The 15,299-nt window shown below is 36.9% G+C and overlaps 1 protein-coding gene across 2 annotated transcripts in view; it reads right to left on the bottom strand.

Annotated features, from left to right (window-relative positions):
• The window catches only part of IRAK1BP1 (interleukin 1 receptor associated kinase 1 binding protein 1), a 41,825-nt gene that overhangs the window by 20,920 nt on the left and 5,606 nt on the right, over window positions 1–15,299 (bottom strand). For both annotated transcript variants that reach the window (XM_007127516.4, XM_028494714.2), the window contains exon 2: window positions 1,609–1,674. In XM_007127516.4, the coding sequence (XP_007127578.1) occupies window positions 1,609–1,674 (66 nt within the window). The remainder of the gene's footprint in view (window positions 1–1,608; window positions 1,675–15,299) is intronic.

The raw sequence follows: 15,299 nt of genomic DNA, 5'->3' as shown, positions 1-15,299 counted from the left end.
AGCCACACATTGCCCTTTGTGCACAGGTTGGCACACTTTACACCTCACGACCCTGCCGTCCTGGTCTCTGCTGATGCTGACTTAAGGGCAATCATGTATTAGGCTGTTTAAGAGTTCTGGCTACTGGGGAGCCCTAAGCAACATATAATCCGATTCTCTCTTAAGAAATTCAAATACAAGACATTAAAAAGGTAAGTACAGCAAAAGGACGGGGAGCAGAGTTTAGCCAAGTCCTCACTTAGCCATGTCTTACAACGAAATAGGCAGCTCTAAAGCACACTCTGTACCTGGCGGGTCAGTCCCTAGAATAAGTCAGTCTGAAAAACTTTCCAGTTTTCCATGAAGCCTGGCTGAATGTTTGCTGGGACTGTTCCTTTTCTTCCTAGTGTACTTACTAGTGTACCCTCACAACAAACCCCTCTAACTAAGATAACCAGAGCCCATCTATGTTCACTACAACCTGAAGTCCAAACAGGTAATAACTACTGGAGGAGTGCTAGAACAACTCCCAGCCTTTGACTTCCACAGTATGGAATCTTACCAGACCACTCTTCATCCTGTTTTGAAAGGTATGTTTTGGTCCCCACTACTACAGAATAACATTTGCCAAATGGATCCCTAAATCATCATAAGATAGTTAAATTTTAAGTGAAGAAATTATAAATTTATTAAAGTAAGTATAGGGACAACAGTGTGTTGTGGAAATTACCATCTCAAGAGGTAAGAAGCCAGGATCCTAATTTCCATTCTAATTCTTGTAATATGATCTTTGAAAAATCTGAGCCTAAGCTATCTAAGCCTTAAAGTTAGAAAAAATAATATATTATCTGCCTGAAGGTAGGACTAGGTGATTTCTTGAGGTATTTTCCACCTCTAATGGCAAAGGTTCTCTGATTAGATAAACAATATTCCATTCTAATCTCATTCTTGTTTGTTTCCTGTGGCAAGGAGGCAGCCTGACTGCCCCAAAATACCCCAAGATGTTTGGAACCAGGAAGAGATAGCAGTCTTGTAACCTAGCCACAGGTACATATAACATACTCTGATTTCATAAGATCCTGATCATAAAATCTTTAAAGATAAGTAAAAAGCTCGACAGTTTTAGGAACTAAATGTTTTCATTAATTGAGTGTGCAAAAATATTTTGTTCTTTTTAATTTGTGCAAAGGTTGAGTAGTTTTTATTTTTAAATAAACCTGAACACAAAACAATAAAATTGCATTGTGAAACAAAAGAATGTTGAAAAGTCTTTCAATCCTTTATTCTATGACTATTAATTTGCTATTTATCTGAGGAGAAGAAATTTTTCTCCTGTAGTGTTTCCTGCTCACTAGATGATAATATTACTAAAATTTTATTCAGGTGGCAATTAAATGCTACTTCCCTCTGCTATTTTTATTCCATTTCAAAACAATTTCTCTTAAATCTAATTAAATTCATTTTAAAAGCTCACCCAGATATATAACACCAAAAATGATTAAGAAAAATGATCTTTTATCAATACCATGAGAAGCATTTCTCGTATACACTGAGTTTCAAGAATAAAATTAAATGCAAACTGTCCCCACAAAGTCGTGCTGTTTCCAATTATTTAAGATAAGTACATACCTCTGCTTCCATGTGATAAGCATTTTCTACCCTTTGAAAATCCTTTGTCACAGTTACATCTTCTGACTGAAACAGAAAGTACAAGAGTATGATTACTAAATTTTTGGTTACTAAATGCAATTAGTCTAAAACATAAAGTATAAACCTGAACTTATTAAAATCAGAATGACAAAATATGCAGGAAGAACTGGTTTGCCTGGTGTTTTAAAACTTTCCTAAAAGTAACATAAAATAAATTCAGAAACTTACACATATTTGCTGAAATTTCATCACAATTGTCACTACACTTGTCGTAATTTTTACATTAGCTAGTACAAAATGTATGAACTTAGGGTGGTGTATACATATATATATGAAGAATTATTTGCACATAAAGCATTCTGAATGTGGTAGGAATGTTAGAGTTTTAAAAATGTTTAATTTACAAATAATACAAATTTACTGAACGTATAGTATACAACTTTGGGCAAGTTACTCAACTTTTTTGAGATTTAGTTTCCACATTTATGAAATTAGGTTACACTACATGTGAGGTAGGAGGTGGATTGGCCCCAGGCCGAGCAGCTGGAGGGTGTCAGACTGAGCAATCGGAGCTTGTCTCCCTACCACACCCTGGCCACCTCCCCCCACCCCCGACGACATTTCAAGGAAAAAGATAACAGCAGGAGCAGAGAGGAACTAAGCTCTGCTGCAGTAAAAAGATAAGATGACCACGTCTGTCTTTCATTCTTCAGGTCAAGGAGACCTCCCCAACTGCACATGTACCGAAAAGTTCCTAGGGGATCAAAAAGGGAGGGGGCGCTAACCCATAATATGTTCTGCCAGTCTCCTAGAGACCCTCACATTGGAATCCATCTTGGCCAAAAGATGCGCATGCACGTTAGACAGGACCCTGAGTCAGATCGGATATGGGGAACAAGCAAGATGATTGGCCAGAGGAAAACAAAGACCTGGAAGATGGCCCCTACATAAGCAATTTAAACCAACCCTCTAGCGCTCTTTATTAGTGAAGATGCCCACACTCTCTGAGTGTGTAGCTCTGCTTTGCTTCTGTCCTAAATAAACTGCTTTTCTCTGTGCTCTACCACACGTACTGTGCTTCTAATAAACTCTGTGTCTGCTTTACAACCTTGGTCTCTGTAAAATTCGTTTTTCAAAGAGGTCAAGAGCCAGGGCTCTGCTTCTAGCCACTAGCCCCTGGTGGTCTAGTGGTTACGATTCCTGGTTTTCACCCAGGCAGCCCAGGTTCAATTCCCAGGCAAGGAACTAAGATCTTGCTTCAAGCTGCCACTCATTGCTGTTACCCCAAGATCACATGGGACTGTTTTGAGGATTTAACGAAAAGTTGTAAATAAAATGCTTGACACAGAAGGCACTCAGCAAACACAGATGCTATACCATTATGATATAAATATTTCCTGAAATACTGGACCCAAGCCAGTCTGTTCTTAGAAAAGTAATATTAAAGCTTTTTGATTCTCTGGGTAAGTATAGGTTACATAATTCTGATTAAAAAGTTAAATTTCTTATTTACATTTCAAAAGGGTTTTAAAATTTAGTGAAATGAACTCTTGACCTACTCGCATCCTTGGGGATAGACAGAACTTATATTTTATAAATTTTTGTATCTTTAAAAATATATGCTGAATAAAGAATATTATGCCCAATAATGATTTAATTATAAGTTATTTGGTAAGGGATTTAGCTGCACCTGAATTTTAAGATACACACTAATTTCAAGCCATTATATGACCTAGAAAATTCTAAAAAGCTTTAACCTGAAAATCTGAACTTAAGTTCTAATTATAGCTCTGATGTCTGTTACCATGAAAATATTCATTTTTTATCATGAACGTAATAGTTACTCATTGTAGAAAAATTACAATATGGATATAGATAAAATAAACCAGTACTGTATACATTGCCTGAAGCTGAAAACATGAAACTTGAAACATAAAGCATTTCTGTCATTTAATATTCTCTTATGACATGTAAACATATCTTCTATTTTCTTGGATGTCGTTTTTTCATTTTTTTTCCCCTACTTCACTTTATAAATACATATAAAACTTCTGATTAAAAAATTATTAGAGAAATAATTTTAGGAAAGGTAGCTGAAAAGAAAGTATCTTTTACTGTTGCACTTAACAATGTTATTGCTTTTATAAAAATAATATATGCTAATTAATTAATATCTAATACTAGAGAAAAGAACAAAGAAGAAAGTAATAAGTCTCTAAACCCATAACTATTAAAATTTCAGTAAACATTTTAAGTCATCTATCAATGCATATAAACATATCTAGGTATAGTCTATCTATGTATAGACTTTTCCATAAATGAAATTATACTCTACATGCTGTTCTGTAACCTTTTAATAACCTTTATTTTAGAAAAAATTAAAATCTACAGAAAAGTTGCTTAGATAGTATAGAGTTCCATATACCTCAGTTTCAGATTTCTCTGATGTTATCATCTTTTATTACCATGGTACATCTGCCAAAAAACCATCATTGGTATATAACCATTAACTAAACTCCAAACTTTACTTGCATTTCACCAATTTTTCTATTAATGTTCTTTTACTATTTCAGAATCCAATCCGTGATACCACATTGCATTAATTCATCATGTCTCCTTCGTCTCCTCTAATCTAAGAGAATTTCTCAGTCTTCTCTTGTTCTCATAACCTTGAAAGTTTTGGTCAGGTATTTTGCAGGATGTCCCTCAATTTGGGTTTGTTTGGTAGCTCTTCCTCATGGTCAGACCACGGTTACAGGTTTTAGGAAAGAATATCACAGAGTTCATGAAGTGCCCTTCTCATTGCAACCTATCAGGGGGGTACATGATATCCATGTGACATTACTCATGATGTTAACCTTGATCACTTGGTTAAGGTAATGTCTGACAGGGTCCTTTACTGTAAAGTTACCATTTTTCCCTTTCCATACTTTATTCACAGAAGGCAAGTCACTAAGTCTAGCCCATATTCACTCAATAAATACTACATTATTTATTTTGCTGCTCAAATTGTTCTAGCTTTGGCTATTGAGATTTCTTTCAGGTTGGATCTTATATCCCTTTGACATCCATCCATCCTTTTATTTTTTGAGCACTTCCTTACTTTCTGGTGCAAGATGCTATAGGCTCATGTTGTGGTTTCCCTGTCCAGCCCTAGAATCAGCCACTTCACTAAGAAGCTTACCATCTTTTCTTTGAGATTGCTATTTAGAACAAAGACCTGGGTGTTAAGACTGCTCATCACTACTCAAGTGTCATTCTGTGTAGGCCCTCTCAGTGGACAGAGTTTGATAATACATTTATGTGTACAAACTCACATATACACATATATCTACAACTGTTTCTGTATCTATCCATCTGCACATATTCTAAGCTAAACATGAGTTCATCTTGATGTTTCCAACTCTCATTAAGAACCACAGAGTTCATTCTAACCTTCCTTTCTTACCTGTAACTTCCCTCTACAATAGTGAGAAACCTGGCTCCCATCACCCACCAACCACTTACTATTTTTCAAGCCTACTATACATACAAAGCAGTTTCAGAACTGTTAACCAGCATCCCCTTGGAAAACAAATTTACTAACTAGAGGATAGTATTTACGTATCTTTCATCTTTATCCTTAGTTGCTAGTAAAACATAATTTTCCAGACTTACTTAGGATACTCCTCTCACCTCCCACCCCCATGTTCAGTGCAGTTATTTCACTCATTTGTTAATAGAGTTAGGTTCATCTGTCACAGTCTGGATTTTGTCCTGGAATTGATCTTTTTCTGATGTCTTTTTTTTTTTCAATTTGCATACATTAATGTTCACTCTTTGTGATTAACAGTTTTATGGGTTTTGACAAATGTATTCACCACCCCAGAACCACAAAGAATAGTTCTTTCCCTTGAAAAGTTCCTCTGTGCATCTCCTTTATAGTCAACAACTTTGCCATCCAACAACCCCTGTCCACTGATTTATGTCCCTATAGTTTTCCCTTTTCCAGAATGTCACATGAATGGATCATAAAATATAAATCTTTTGGATCTGGCTTCTTTCACTTATAATATCTAAGATTTGCCCATGTTATTCTGTCAATCAATAGCCTGTACCTCTTTATTGCTGAAAAATTTCCCAATGCATGGATGTAACAGTTATCCATTCCCCTGTTGAAGACATCTTGGTTGCTTCCATGTTCTAAAGTTTTAGTTTTAGCAATTTATGAATAAAGCCGCTATAAACTGCTTGTACAAATTTATATGTGAACATAAGTCTTTGATTCTCTTGTGGGTTAATGGTTCCTATGGTAGTCTAACTTTATAAGAAACTGTAAGACTGTCTTTCAAAGTGGCTGTACCATTTTGCAGTCTCACCAGAAATGAATGAAAATTTCTGTTGTTCTACATCTTTGCCCACATTTGCTGTCATCAATGATATTGGATTTCAGTCATTCTAATAGGTGCACAGTGCCATCTCATTGTGGTTTTAATTTGCATTTCTTTAATGACAAACAATGTGGAGGATCTTTTCATGTGTTTACTTGCCATCTGTATATATTCTTTGGTCAAGTATATATTCAGATATTTTGTGCTTTTTAATTGAGCTACTTGTTATTTTATTATTGAATTGAGTTCTTCACATATTCTTGATGCAAGTCCTTTATCAGATATGTAATTTACAAATTATTTTCTCCCAGTCTGTAGAATGTCTTTTTTAAGACTTTATTTTTTCGGCGCAGTTTTAGGTTCACAGCAAAATTAAGTGGAAAGTACAGAGATTTCGCATATGCCCCCCTGTCCCCCACATGCACAGCCTCTCCATTATCAACATCCCCACTAGAGTGGCGCACTGGTCACAACTGATGAACCTACACTGACACATCATGATCACCCAAAGTCCATAGTTTACATTAGGGTTCACTCTTGGTGTTGTATATTCTGTGGGTTTGGACAAATGTATCATAATACGTATTCGCCACTATTGTAGCAAACAGAGTATTTTCACCACCTAAAAATTCTCTGTGCTCGGACTCTTTATTCCTTCCTCTCTCCCAAACCCTGATCCTTTTTTTTGTTTTTTTGTTGTTGTTGTTGTTGTTTTGCGGTATGTGGGCCTCTCACTGTTGTGGCCTCTCCCGTTGCGGAGCACAGGCTCCGGATGCTCAGGCTCAGCGGCCATGCCGCTCTGTGGCATGTGGGATCTTCCCAGACCGGGGCACGAACCCGTGTCCCCTGCATCGGCAGGCGGACTCTCAACCACTGCGCCACCAGGGAAGCCCCCTGATCTTTTTAATATTTCTATAGTTTGCCTTTTGTAGACATGTCATATAGTTGAAACGTTATCATATGTAGCCTTTTCAGATTGGCTTCTTTCACTCAGTAACATCCATTTAAATTTCTCCCATGTCTTTTCATGGCTTGATACCTCATTTCATTTTGGCACTGAAAAATACTCCATTGTCAGTTTATTTATCCAATCAGCTTCTGAAGGACATCTTTGTTGCTTCCAAGTTTTGGCAACTGGATTGTCTTTTCATTTTCTTAACAATTTCTTTCACAAAGCAAAAGTTTTTAATTTTGATAAAGTTCAATTTACACTTTTGTTTGTTTTTTCATGGATTGTGCTTTTGGTAATGTAACTAAAAAGTCAATTTCAAACCCAAGGTCACATAGATTTTCTCCTTTACTTTCGTCTTCATGTTTTACATTTAGGCCTATGATCCATTTTGAACACATTTTTGTATAAGATGTGAAGTACTTGTTGAGGTTCACTTTTTGCATATGGACATTCAACTGTTATGGCACCATTTGTTGAAAGGACTCTCCTAACTCTACTGAATTGCATTTATACCCCTAGTGTTTTTCTCTCTGAGAAAGAAAAAATTCTTAGAAGCAATTTTGTTTAGTTTATGCCAGTGACTCTTAAAGCAAATATGTGTAGTTTACAAGCAATATATGTAAGATAGTTACCTTGCTTATAAATGTAGTAACATATTTAATAAACATTGAAATTCCAAATATTATAGGGAATGAGGAAATAAAAATTGCCTCTTGGCAATCAGACTGAGAAATTCTAAGCAGAATATAAACAGTTTTCAACAGGACACAGACAGAACCAAAGTTTCTAACAGAAACTAACTGAACTGCAACAGCAAAAGTGATTAACATTCTTTCTCTGCTTGATTGCTGACTTTACAGAAGCCAACTCTATCCTAACTTTAATCCTCTGGGTTTCCTGTGAAAAAAATGAATAAAATAGCCAATCACCAAACTGCCCCTTCTTCACTGATCCTTCCTTAGAACCACTCACAGCACAAGTCCAAAACCTATAAGAGGTCTCTCCTTACTCCCCCTTTTTAAAACACTCTTAAGGTCCTTTGAGATGCATTCTTGTTTGCTACATCATGCTAAATAAACCTAAATTTGTTTCACTATAGATATATTCCTGATGTGTTTAGCTGGTGGGATGCCACACAAAGCATGAGATTTTTTTGTTTATCTGTAGGGCAGTGGAACTCAACCAGAGGGTGCTTTTGCTCCCCACAGGACATTTGCCATGTCTGGAGATATACTTGATTGTCACAGTGGGTTGGGAGAGTACATTGCTGTGATGCAGTGATTAGACGAGGTGAACAAGTATCCTTGTTTACCAGGAACTCAGGAGATTCCTGAGACATGGGGCTTCTTTCAGTTGTAAAACTGGGACAGTCCCAGGTAAACTGGGATAAGTTGGTCACCTTATAGGTAGTGGCCAGGAATGCAGCTAAAATATTCTACAATGCACAGGACAGCCCCTCCCAACAAAGAATTATCTAGTCCAAGATGTTAATAATAGTGCCGAGAATGGGAAATCCTGCCATACTGGTGATAAACTAAAAAATATTGAAATATACAAACCTAGTCCATTAAGTTTTCCCAAGTAAGCTACTGATATTTTATATTTAAATACAAAAGACAGTTTTAAAATACAAAATGGTCAATATAAGAATAACTATTTAAATCTATGAAAGAAGCAAGGTAACATTCTAAATAGCCATAAAAAACCCCATGTTATTATAGGAATAAACTTAAAAAGGGTAAACAAAAGAAAACCATAAAAGTTTACAGAAAAAAAGCTCCAATAAATGGACTAGGACAAATACTGTACACTCAGCAATTCTCCTGAAATTAATATATAAACAATACAAAATATGAACAGATCTTTTATTTATAGAATAAAATGCAGAATTTTCCACTGTTTGGATTTCCTGATAATATCCCCATGGTGTCATTTAACATGTCCCTTGCAGACAGGAAACCTTTTCAGTAGAAGAGTAATAAGGGGAGAACTTGCCCTACAAATGTTTTACAAAGATGTAATAATTTAATGTGGTACTAAAACAACAAGGTGACCGAAAGAACTAAAATAATCTGAAATAAAGAATGTCTGAATACCACAAATATAATACCAGTAACATTTCAAAACAATAGGCACAACAAACAATATGGAATCCTCATGTCTACATTCTGCCCCTACTCTCTCTGAGCAGCAACTATATGGTTCAAGGTAAGCCCAGACAGGTCTAAACCATTCAGGATTACACATCTAACTTGCCACAGAATTACGTTAAAAAATGGGCAGAAATCAAATCTAATCTAATTAGTGTATAGCATTTCTCTGGCCACAAAGACAAATTGAGATTGTCCACTTAGAGTGAACTACAGGAATTTTTATTTTTACGTGGTTGCAGGAAATAAGAACCATTGTCTTTCTCTTTATGGTACTGTGTGTCATGAAAGGCTTGGGAGTGGTGCAGTCATTTTGGTATCATACAGAAAGCTGCAGGTAAATCCAAGAGAACTACATCAAAATAGAGCCTTGACCATTGCATAAGTGAAAACCATAATACAACTTGACCATAAGGTCAAAAAAAGCAATAATTTTTATTTTTAAGGGCAGTTGAGTTACATTCTTGCACATGCAGTAAGGGAAAGATAGACTTCAATAAATGATTTTGATAAATATTTTCTCCTAAATGGGTAAGTACAGCAACTTACCCATTTTGGAGAAAACCAAACCCTTTTCCTTATACCAAAATAAATTCCAAATGTAGTAAATATTTAATGTACTATACAGGGTCCCTAAAATTTCCAGGAAATATTAGTTAATGGTTTTATGGCCTCAGGCTTGGGAAGGACCCAATAAGCATTTCACCAAAGTCAGAAAACATATAGAAAATATAATGAATTTGACTAAATAAATCTTTAAAATTTTGAACGTTTAATACTGTAAACAAAGTTACATGGCAAATATGAAATTGGGAAAATTTTTGCACTATATGAGAGCTATCTTAATTTTTAAAGTTCTCATAAATTAGTAAAGAAAAGATAGGAGAAAATCGGCAAAATATTATGAACTGGCAATTTACATGAAAAAATTTTAACCTCAAATGTAAAAAAAGTAAAGCATAAGAAATAACAACATTTTTTGGACTACTGAACTGGCAAAGTTAAGAAGAAAATAATGCCCACTGTGCCAAGGATATATTTCTAGTGAAGAATATATTTCTTCCTTGAGTGTAACTTTTCATAAGCCTTAAAAATATGCATAAGCCAGGAATTAATGTCAAAAGAACATAATGAATAACATGTATAAATACCTAACAAGGATATTCATTTTGTCACCATTTTTAATAATAAAAAACTGAAGCCAACTCATATGATATGTTCATTCTATTCCTACCGCTCCCTATCTTTATTTGGGTGCACCCAGAAAGACTCTGAGATGAGGATTTGAGTACAAGCAGTTAATTTTTAAGATGATTCCAAGAAACACCACAGAGGAGTAGGAAGTGAAACAGAGAAGGAAAGAAAGCCATTGAAGGGTGTGTTGTCAAGCAGTCACTACTGTGGGCAACTGAAACTTACTCCTGCAGAGAAACTCTGGGAGCTGGGGTAGAACACATGCCTTAGAGCTATCCTCCCCAAGGGTGAAGGAATCTGGGGTCTCTTTCCACTCACTACCCTCAGCTGTTAGTTGAAGGCTGCTGGAGCAGGGGGAGGGGCTGTTAATTTTCTGGTAGTATTTTTGGGCCCACCCGTAGGTAGAGTGGCTTCCTGCAGCCAGGGAAAGCTGTCAAAGAATGCACAAGTGTTGGCAGATATAAGGTGGGCCTGCATGCACACAAATGTGAAGAGCCAAGGGATACAAATGTGGGGTATCAATAGCATCTGCTGCATCCCCTACCTGAAACTCAATCACCTGCTGCCAAGACAATAAAGCAGCAACATGCTATAGTGGTTAAAGAGCATGGGCTCTGAGGTCAAAGTTCTTGACTGGAGTCTAAACTCTACCACTTCCTACCTGTGTGATCTTGGTCAAGCTACCTGCTAATAATCACTCTGGTCCCAAGAGTTCTCATCTGTAAAACAGCCACTGAGATACCAGTCTCATATAGCAGGAATGAATATCAAACGAGATAACATTTGTAAAAAGTCTAGCAATAGTAAGCAGTTTTTTATTATCAATAATATCTAACCCTCAGTATGGCACACAAGGCCTTCCTCCATGCTCTGCCTATAGCTTTCTTCCTCAATCTGATCTCTTAATTCTGCTCCATTTTCTCCAGGCAGTCCTGTGTTCTAGCCATGCTGAACTGCATATAGTGCTCTGAACACATACACTTGCTGCATTCTAGTGTGGAACTGAAATGCTTTCCCTTCAGCCATTGTTTAAGACTTGATACAAGTGTCACTTCCACTATGAAATCTTTCTGGAATTCCTCAAGTAAAATGAACATTATTTCCTTTCTTACTCTGCTGTACTGTATCATGTACATACTTTCATCACAACACTACATATTAGTCTAGTCCTATAATGACACTCCTTCAGCACAGTGCCTAAGTTTTACTCATTCTCTATTTCTGGTGTCTAGCAACATGCCTGAGGCATCCATTACACATTTATCAAAAAATACAATTATGAACAGGCAAACATTGGAGCTTACAGCCTATGGGGGGAACATACAAACAAGAAAACAAAATAATTACATGTTGTGTTAAATGCTATTTAAAAATGAAGTGATAGGGAATGCTTAATAAATGTTTTATGGTTGAATGGTAAATACTGCTTAGAACTTTAAAACATTTTTCCATGAAAACAACACTAAAAATGAGGGTTATGCCTTCACATGTGAAACTATATATCACCATAAAACTATATGATCTACACAATTGTTGAACTAATAGTTTATTCATTTAGTGCTTCACTCATTTTTTTCTTTTATTCATTTAAAAACCATTTTCTGAGTACACATTATGTGATGTGTATGAAACATAATCCATCAATACAAAGCAAACAAGAGACAAAATGGTCTGTGCTCTGGAGAGCTTCAGAATTCGGAGGAGAGACAAGGAGAGCAACAATTATAATATAGAGTGATACGTTTTATTAAAGGTGGGGAATGGAGTGTGGTATGGCAGGGACTAGTGTTACGTTAGGAAAAAAGTGCTAAAGAGGTGAACTTGGGCTGGATTTTTTTTTTTTTTCCTGTACGCGGGCCTCTCACTGTTGTGGCCTCTCCCGTTGCGGAGCACAGGCTCCGGACGCGCAGGCCCAGCGGCCACGGCTCACGGGCCCAGCCGCTCTGCGGCACGTGGGATCCCCCCGGACCGGGGCACGAATGATCGCGCGTCCCCTGCACCGGCAGGCGGACTCTCAACCACTGCGCCACCAGGGAAGCCCTGGGCTGGATTTTAAAGGAAAAAAATGGGAGTCAGTTAACGAGGGGAGAGAGATGACAGGAAATGACAGAAAGTTAGGCTCCATCTATTGAGCAAAAGAATTTGGAATATGAGGGGCCCTTTAAGCAGGGGAGTGATGTTTATAAACCCAGATTTTAAAGTTTAAAATGAATAAAGACTTTGTGAAGACACATTATAATTCATCCTGAAAAGTAATATAAGTGAATTTTTGCATATCTACTGAACAAATTATTTACATGACTGCTTTCCTCCATCAGCAGAGATAACTGGGAGATTAATGACCTTTGTATGTCTTGTCTTGAGCACTAAGTCTAAATGTAATTATAAATTGGATGTAGTGATTTATTTGGTTTTACATATTAGAAGTTACAGCCATGTGAACTCAGTATACATTTTAAGTAAATAACTTAAGAATTAGTTATATTATTCAAACAGGCCTGTAGCACTGGCAGCAGTTTTTGTGAGAAAATATTTTTCTATATATTAATTCACTTTATTCACATAATTTATAATTAGAATTAGAATTCTTCTAAACTGTAAAATCATTTAGAGACATCTTTTCAAAATGTCTTTTTAAATAACTCTATGTTTACAAATGCAGTACAAATATATTTTCTCCTTAAAATAAAGACTTGCTTTTTCAGGGTGTGTCATTTCTAACAAAAGCACTTTTATGAACTCAATGTTGGGAGGGCATAAATCACAGCTCTGGCCTTTAGAGTCCTACTCTCTAAAATGAGCAAACTGAGACAATGACCCATGCTGTGCTTTCTCATTCTCTTTCATTCTAATTATCTGGAGCCTAGGCTAGTTGGAAGAAACCTAGATTTTGGTTTCAGGAACGCAGAAGTTCAAATACGGCCCTGGCTGAAGTTCAGAGCATTACTTAACCTCCTTAAATCTGTAAAGTGGGGATATGAAAACCTGCCTAATAGGGCTGTTGTGCTGATTAAATAAGTCTGGTTCATTTTTTTCTTCTTTTCTTAGAAGCAGGCTTAAAGCAAGATTTATTTAGCTATGTGTCTCATGGACATCTCTGGTAAGTAGAAGTATTTCAAATATGTGGCATCTACAATATACTGGCTTAATTTTCTTTTTAAGCTAAAAAGAAAAAATTTGGAGAAATTTTTTGAGTCTTTATAAAACGAAAATGGGTGCAATTCCACACCCCCTCCTAGGCCTCAGGTTACTGTTTGCATAAAAATACTGAAGTATCACTTCAGGCAAAGCTTTACCAGGGGGAAGACCTTCAAGATGGCGGACGAGTAAGATGTGAAGATCACCTTCCTCCTCACAAATACATCAGAAATACATCTACATGTGGAACAACTCCTACAGAACAACTACTGAACGCTGGCAGAAGACCTCAGACTTCCCAAAAGGGTCTTGGTGCTCCGGTGGGGAGTCAGGCCTGTGTCTCTGAGGTGGGAGAGCCAAGTTCAGGACATTGGTGCACCAGAGACCTCCTGGCTCCACGTAATGTCAAAGGACAAAAGCTCTCCTAGAGATCTCCATCTCAACGCTAGGACCCAGCTCCACTCAACAACCAGCAAGCTACAGTGCTGGATACCCTATGCCAAACAACTAGCAAGACAGGAACACAACCCCACCCATTAGCAGAGAGGCTGCCTAAAATCATAATAAGGTCACGGACACCCCAAAACATACCACTGGATGAAGTCCTGCCAACCAGAAAGACGAGATCCGCCTCATCCACCAGAACACAGGCACCAGTGCCTTCCACCAGGAAGCCTACACAACCTACTGAACCAACCGTAGCCACTGGGAGCAGACACCAAAAACAACGGGAACTATGAACTTGCAGCATGAGAAAAGGAGACCCCAAACACAGTACGTTAAGTAAAATAAGAAGACAGAGAAACACACAGCAGATGAATGAGTAAGGTAAAAACCCATCAGACCAAACAAACGAAGAGGAAATAGGCAGTCTACATGAAAAAGAATTCAGAGTAATGATGGTAAAGATGATCCAGAATCTTGTAAACACAATGGAGAACACAAGAAGCATTTAACAAGGACCTAGAAGAACTAAAGAGCAAACAAACAACGATGAACAACACAACAAACAAAATTTAAAATTCTCTAGAAGGAATCAATAGCAGAATAACAGAGGCAGAAGAATGGATAAGTGACCTGGAAGATAAAATAGTGTAAATAACTACTGCAGAGCAGAATAAAGAAAAAACAATGAAAAGAACTGAGGACAGTCTCAGAGACCTCCGGGACAACATTAAACATACCAACATTCAAATTACAGGAGTCCCAGGAGAAGAAGAGAAAAAGAAAGGGACTGAGAAAATATTTGAAGAGATTATAGTTGAAAACAGAGATGAAAGGGGAAAACCTACAAGCAAGATTACTCTATTCAGCAAGGATCTCATTCAGATTCAATGGAGAAATTAAAACCTTTACAGACAAGCAAAAGCTAAGAGAATTCAACACCACCAAACCAGCTTTACAACAAATGCTAAAGGAAATTCTCTATACAGGAAACACAAGAGAAGGAAAAGACCTACAAAATCAAACCCAAAACAATTAAGAAAATGGCAATAGGAACATACATATCGAAAACTACCTTAAATGTAAAGGGATTAAATGCTCCAACCAAAAGACATAGACTAGCTTAATGGATACAAAAACAAGACCCGTACATACGCTGTCTACGAGAGACCCACTTCAGACCTAGGTACACATACAGAAAGTGAGGGGATGGAAAAAGATATTCCATGCAAATGGAAATCAAAAGAAAGCTGGAGTAGCAATTCTCATCTCAGACAAAATAGACTTTAAAATAAAGACTATTACAAGAGACAGAGAAGGACACTACATAATGATCAAGGGGATCAATCCAAGAAGATATAACAATTGTAAATATTTATGCACCCAGCATAGGAGCACCTCAATACACAAGGCAAACGCTAA

The sequence above is a fragment of the Physeter macrocephalus genome, chromosome 10, assembly GCF_002837175.3.
Source record: "Physeter macrocephalus isolate SW-GA chromosome 10, ASM283717v5, whole genome shotgun sequence".
Taxonomy (NCBI): Eukaryota; Metazoa; Chordata; class Mammalia; order Artiodactyla; family Physeteridae; genus Physeter; species Physeter macrocephalus.
Note: the sequence above shows the minus strand (reverse complement) of the source record. Positions and strands in the feature narration are given on the sequence as shown.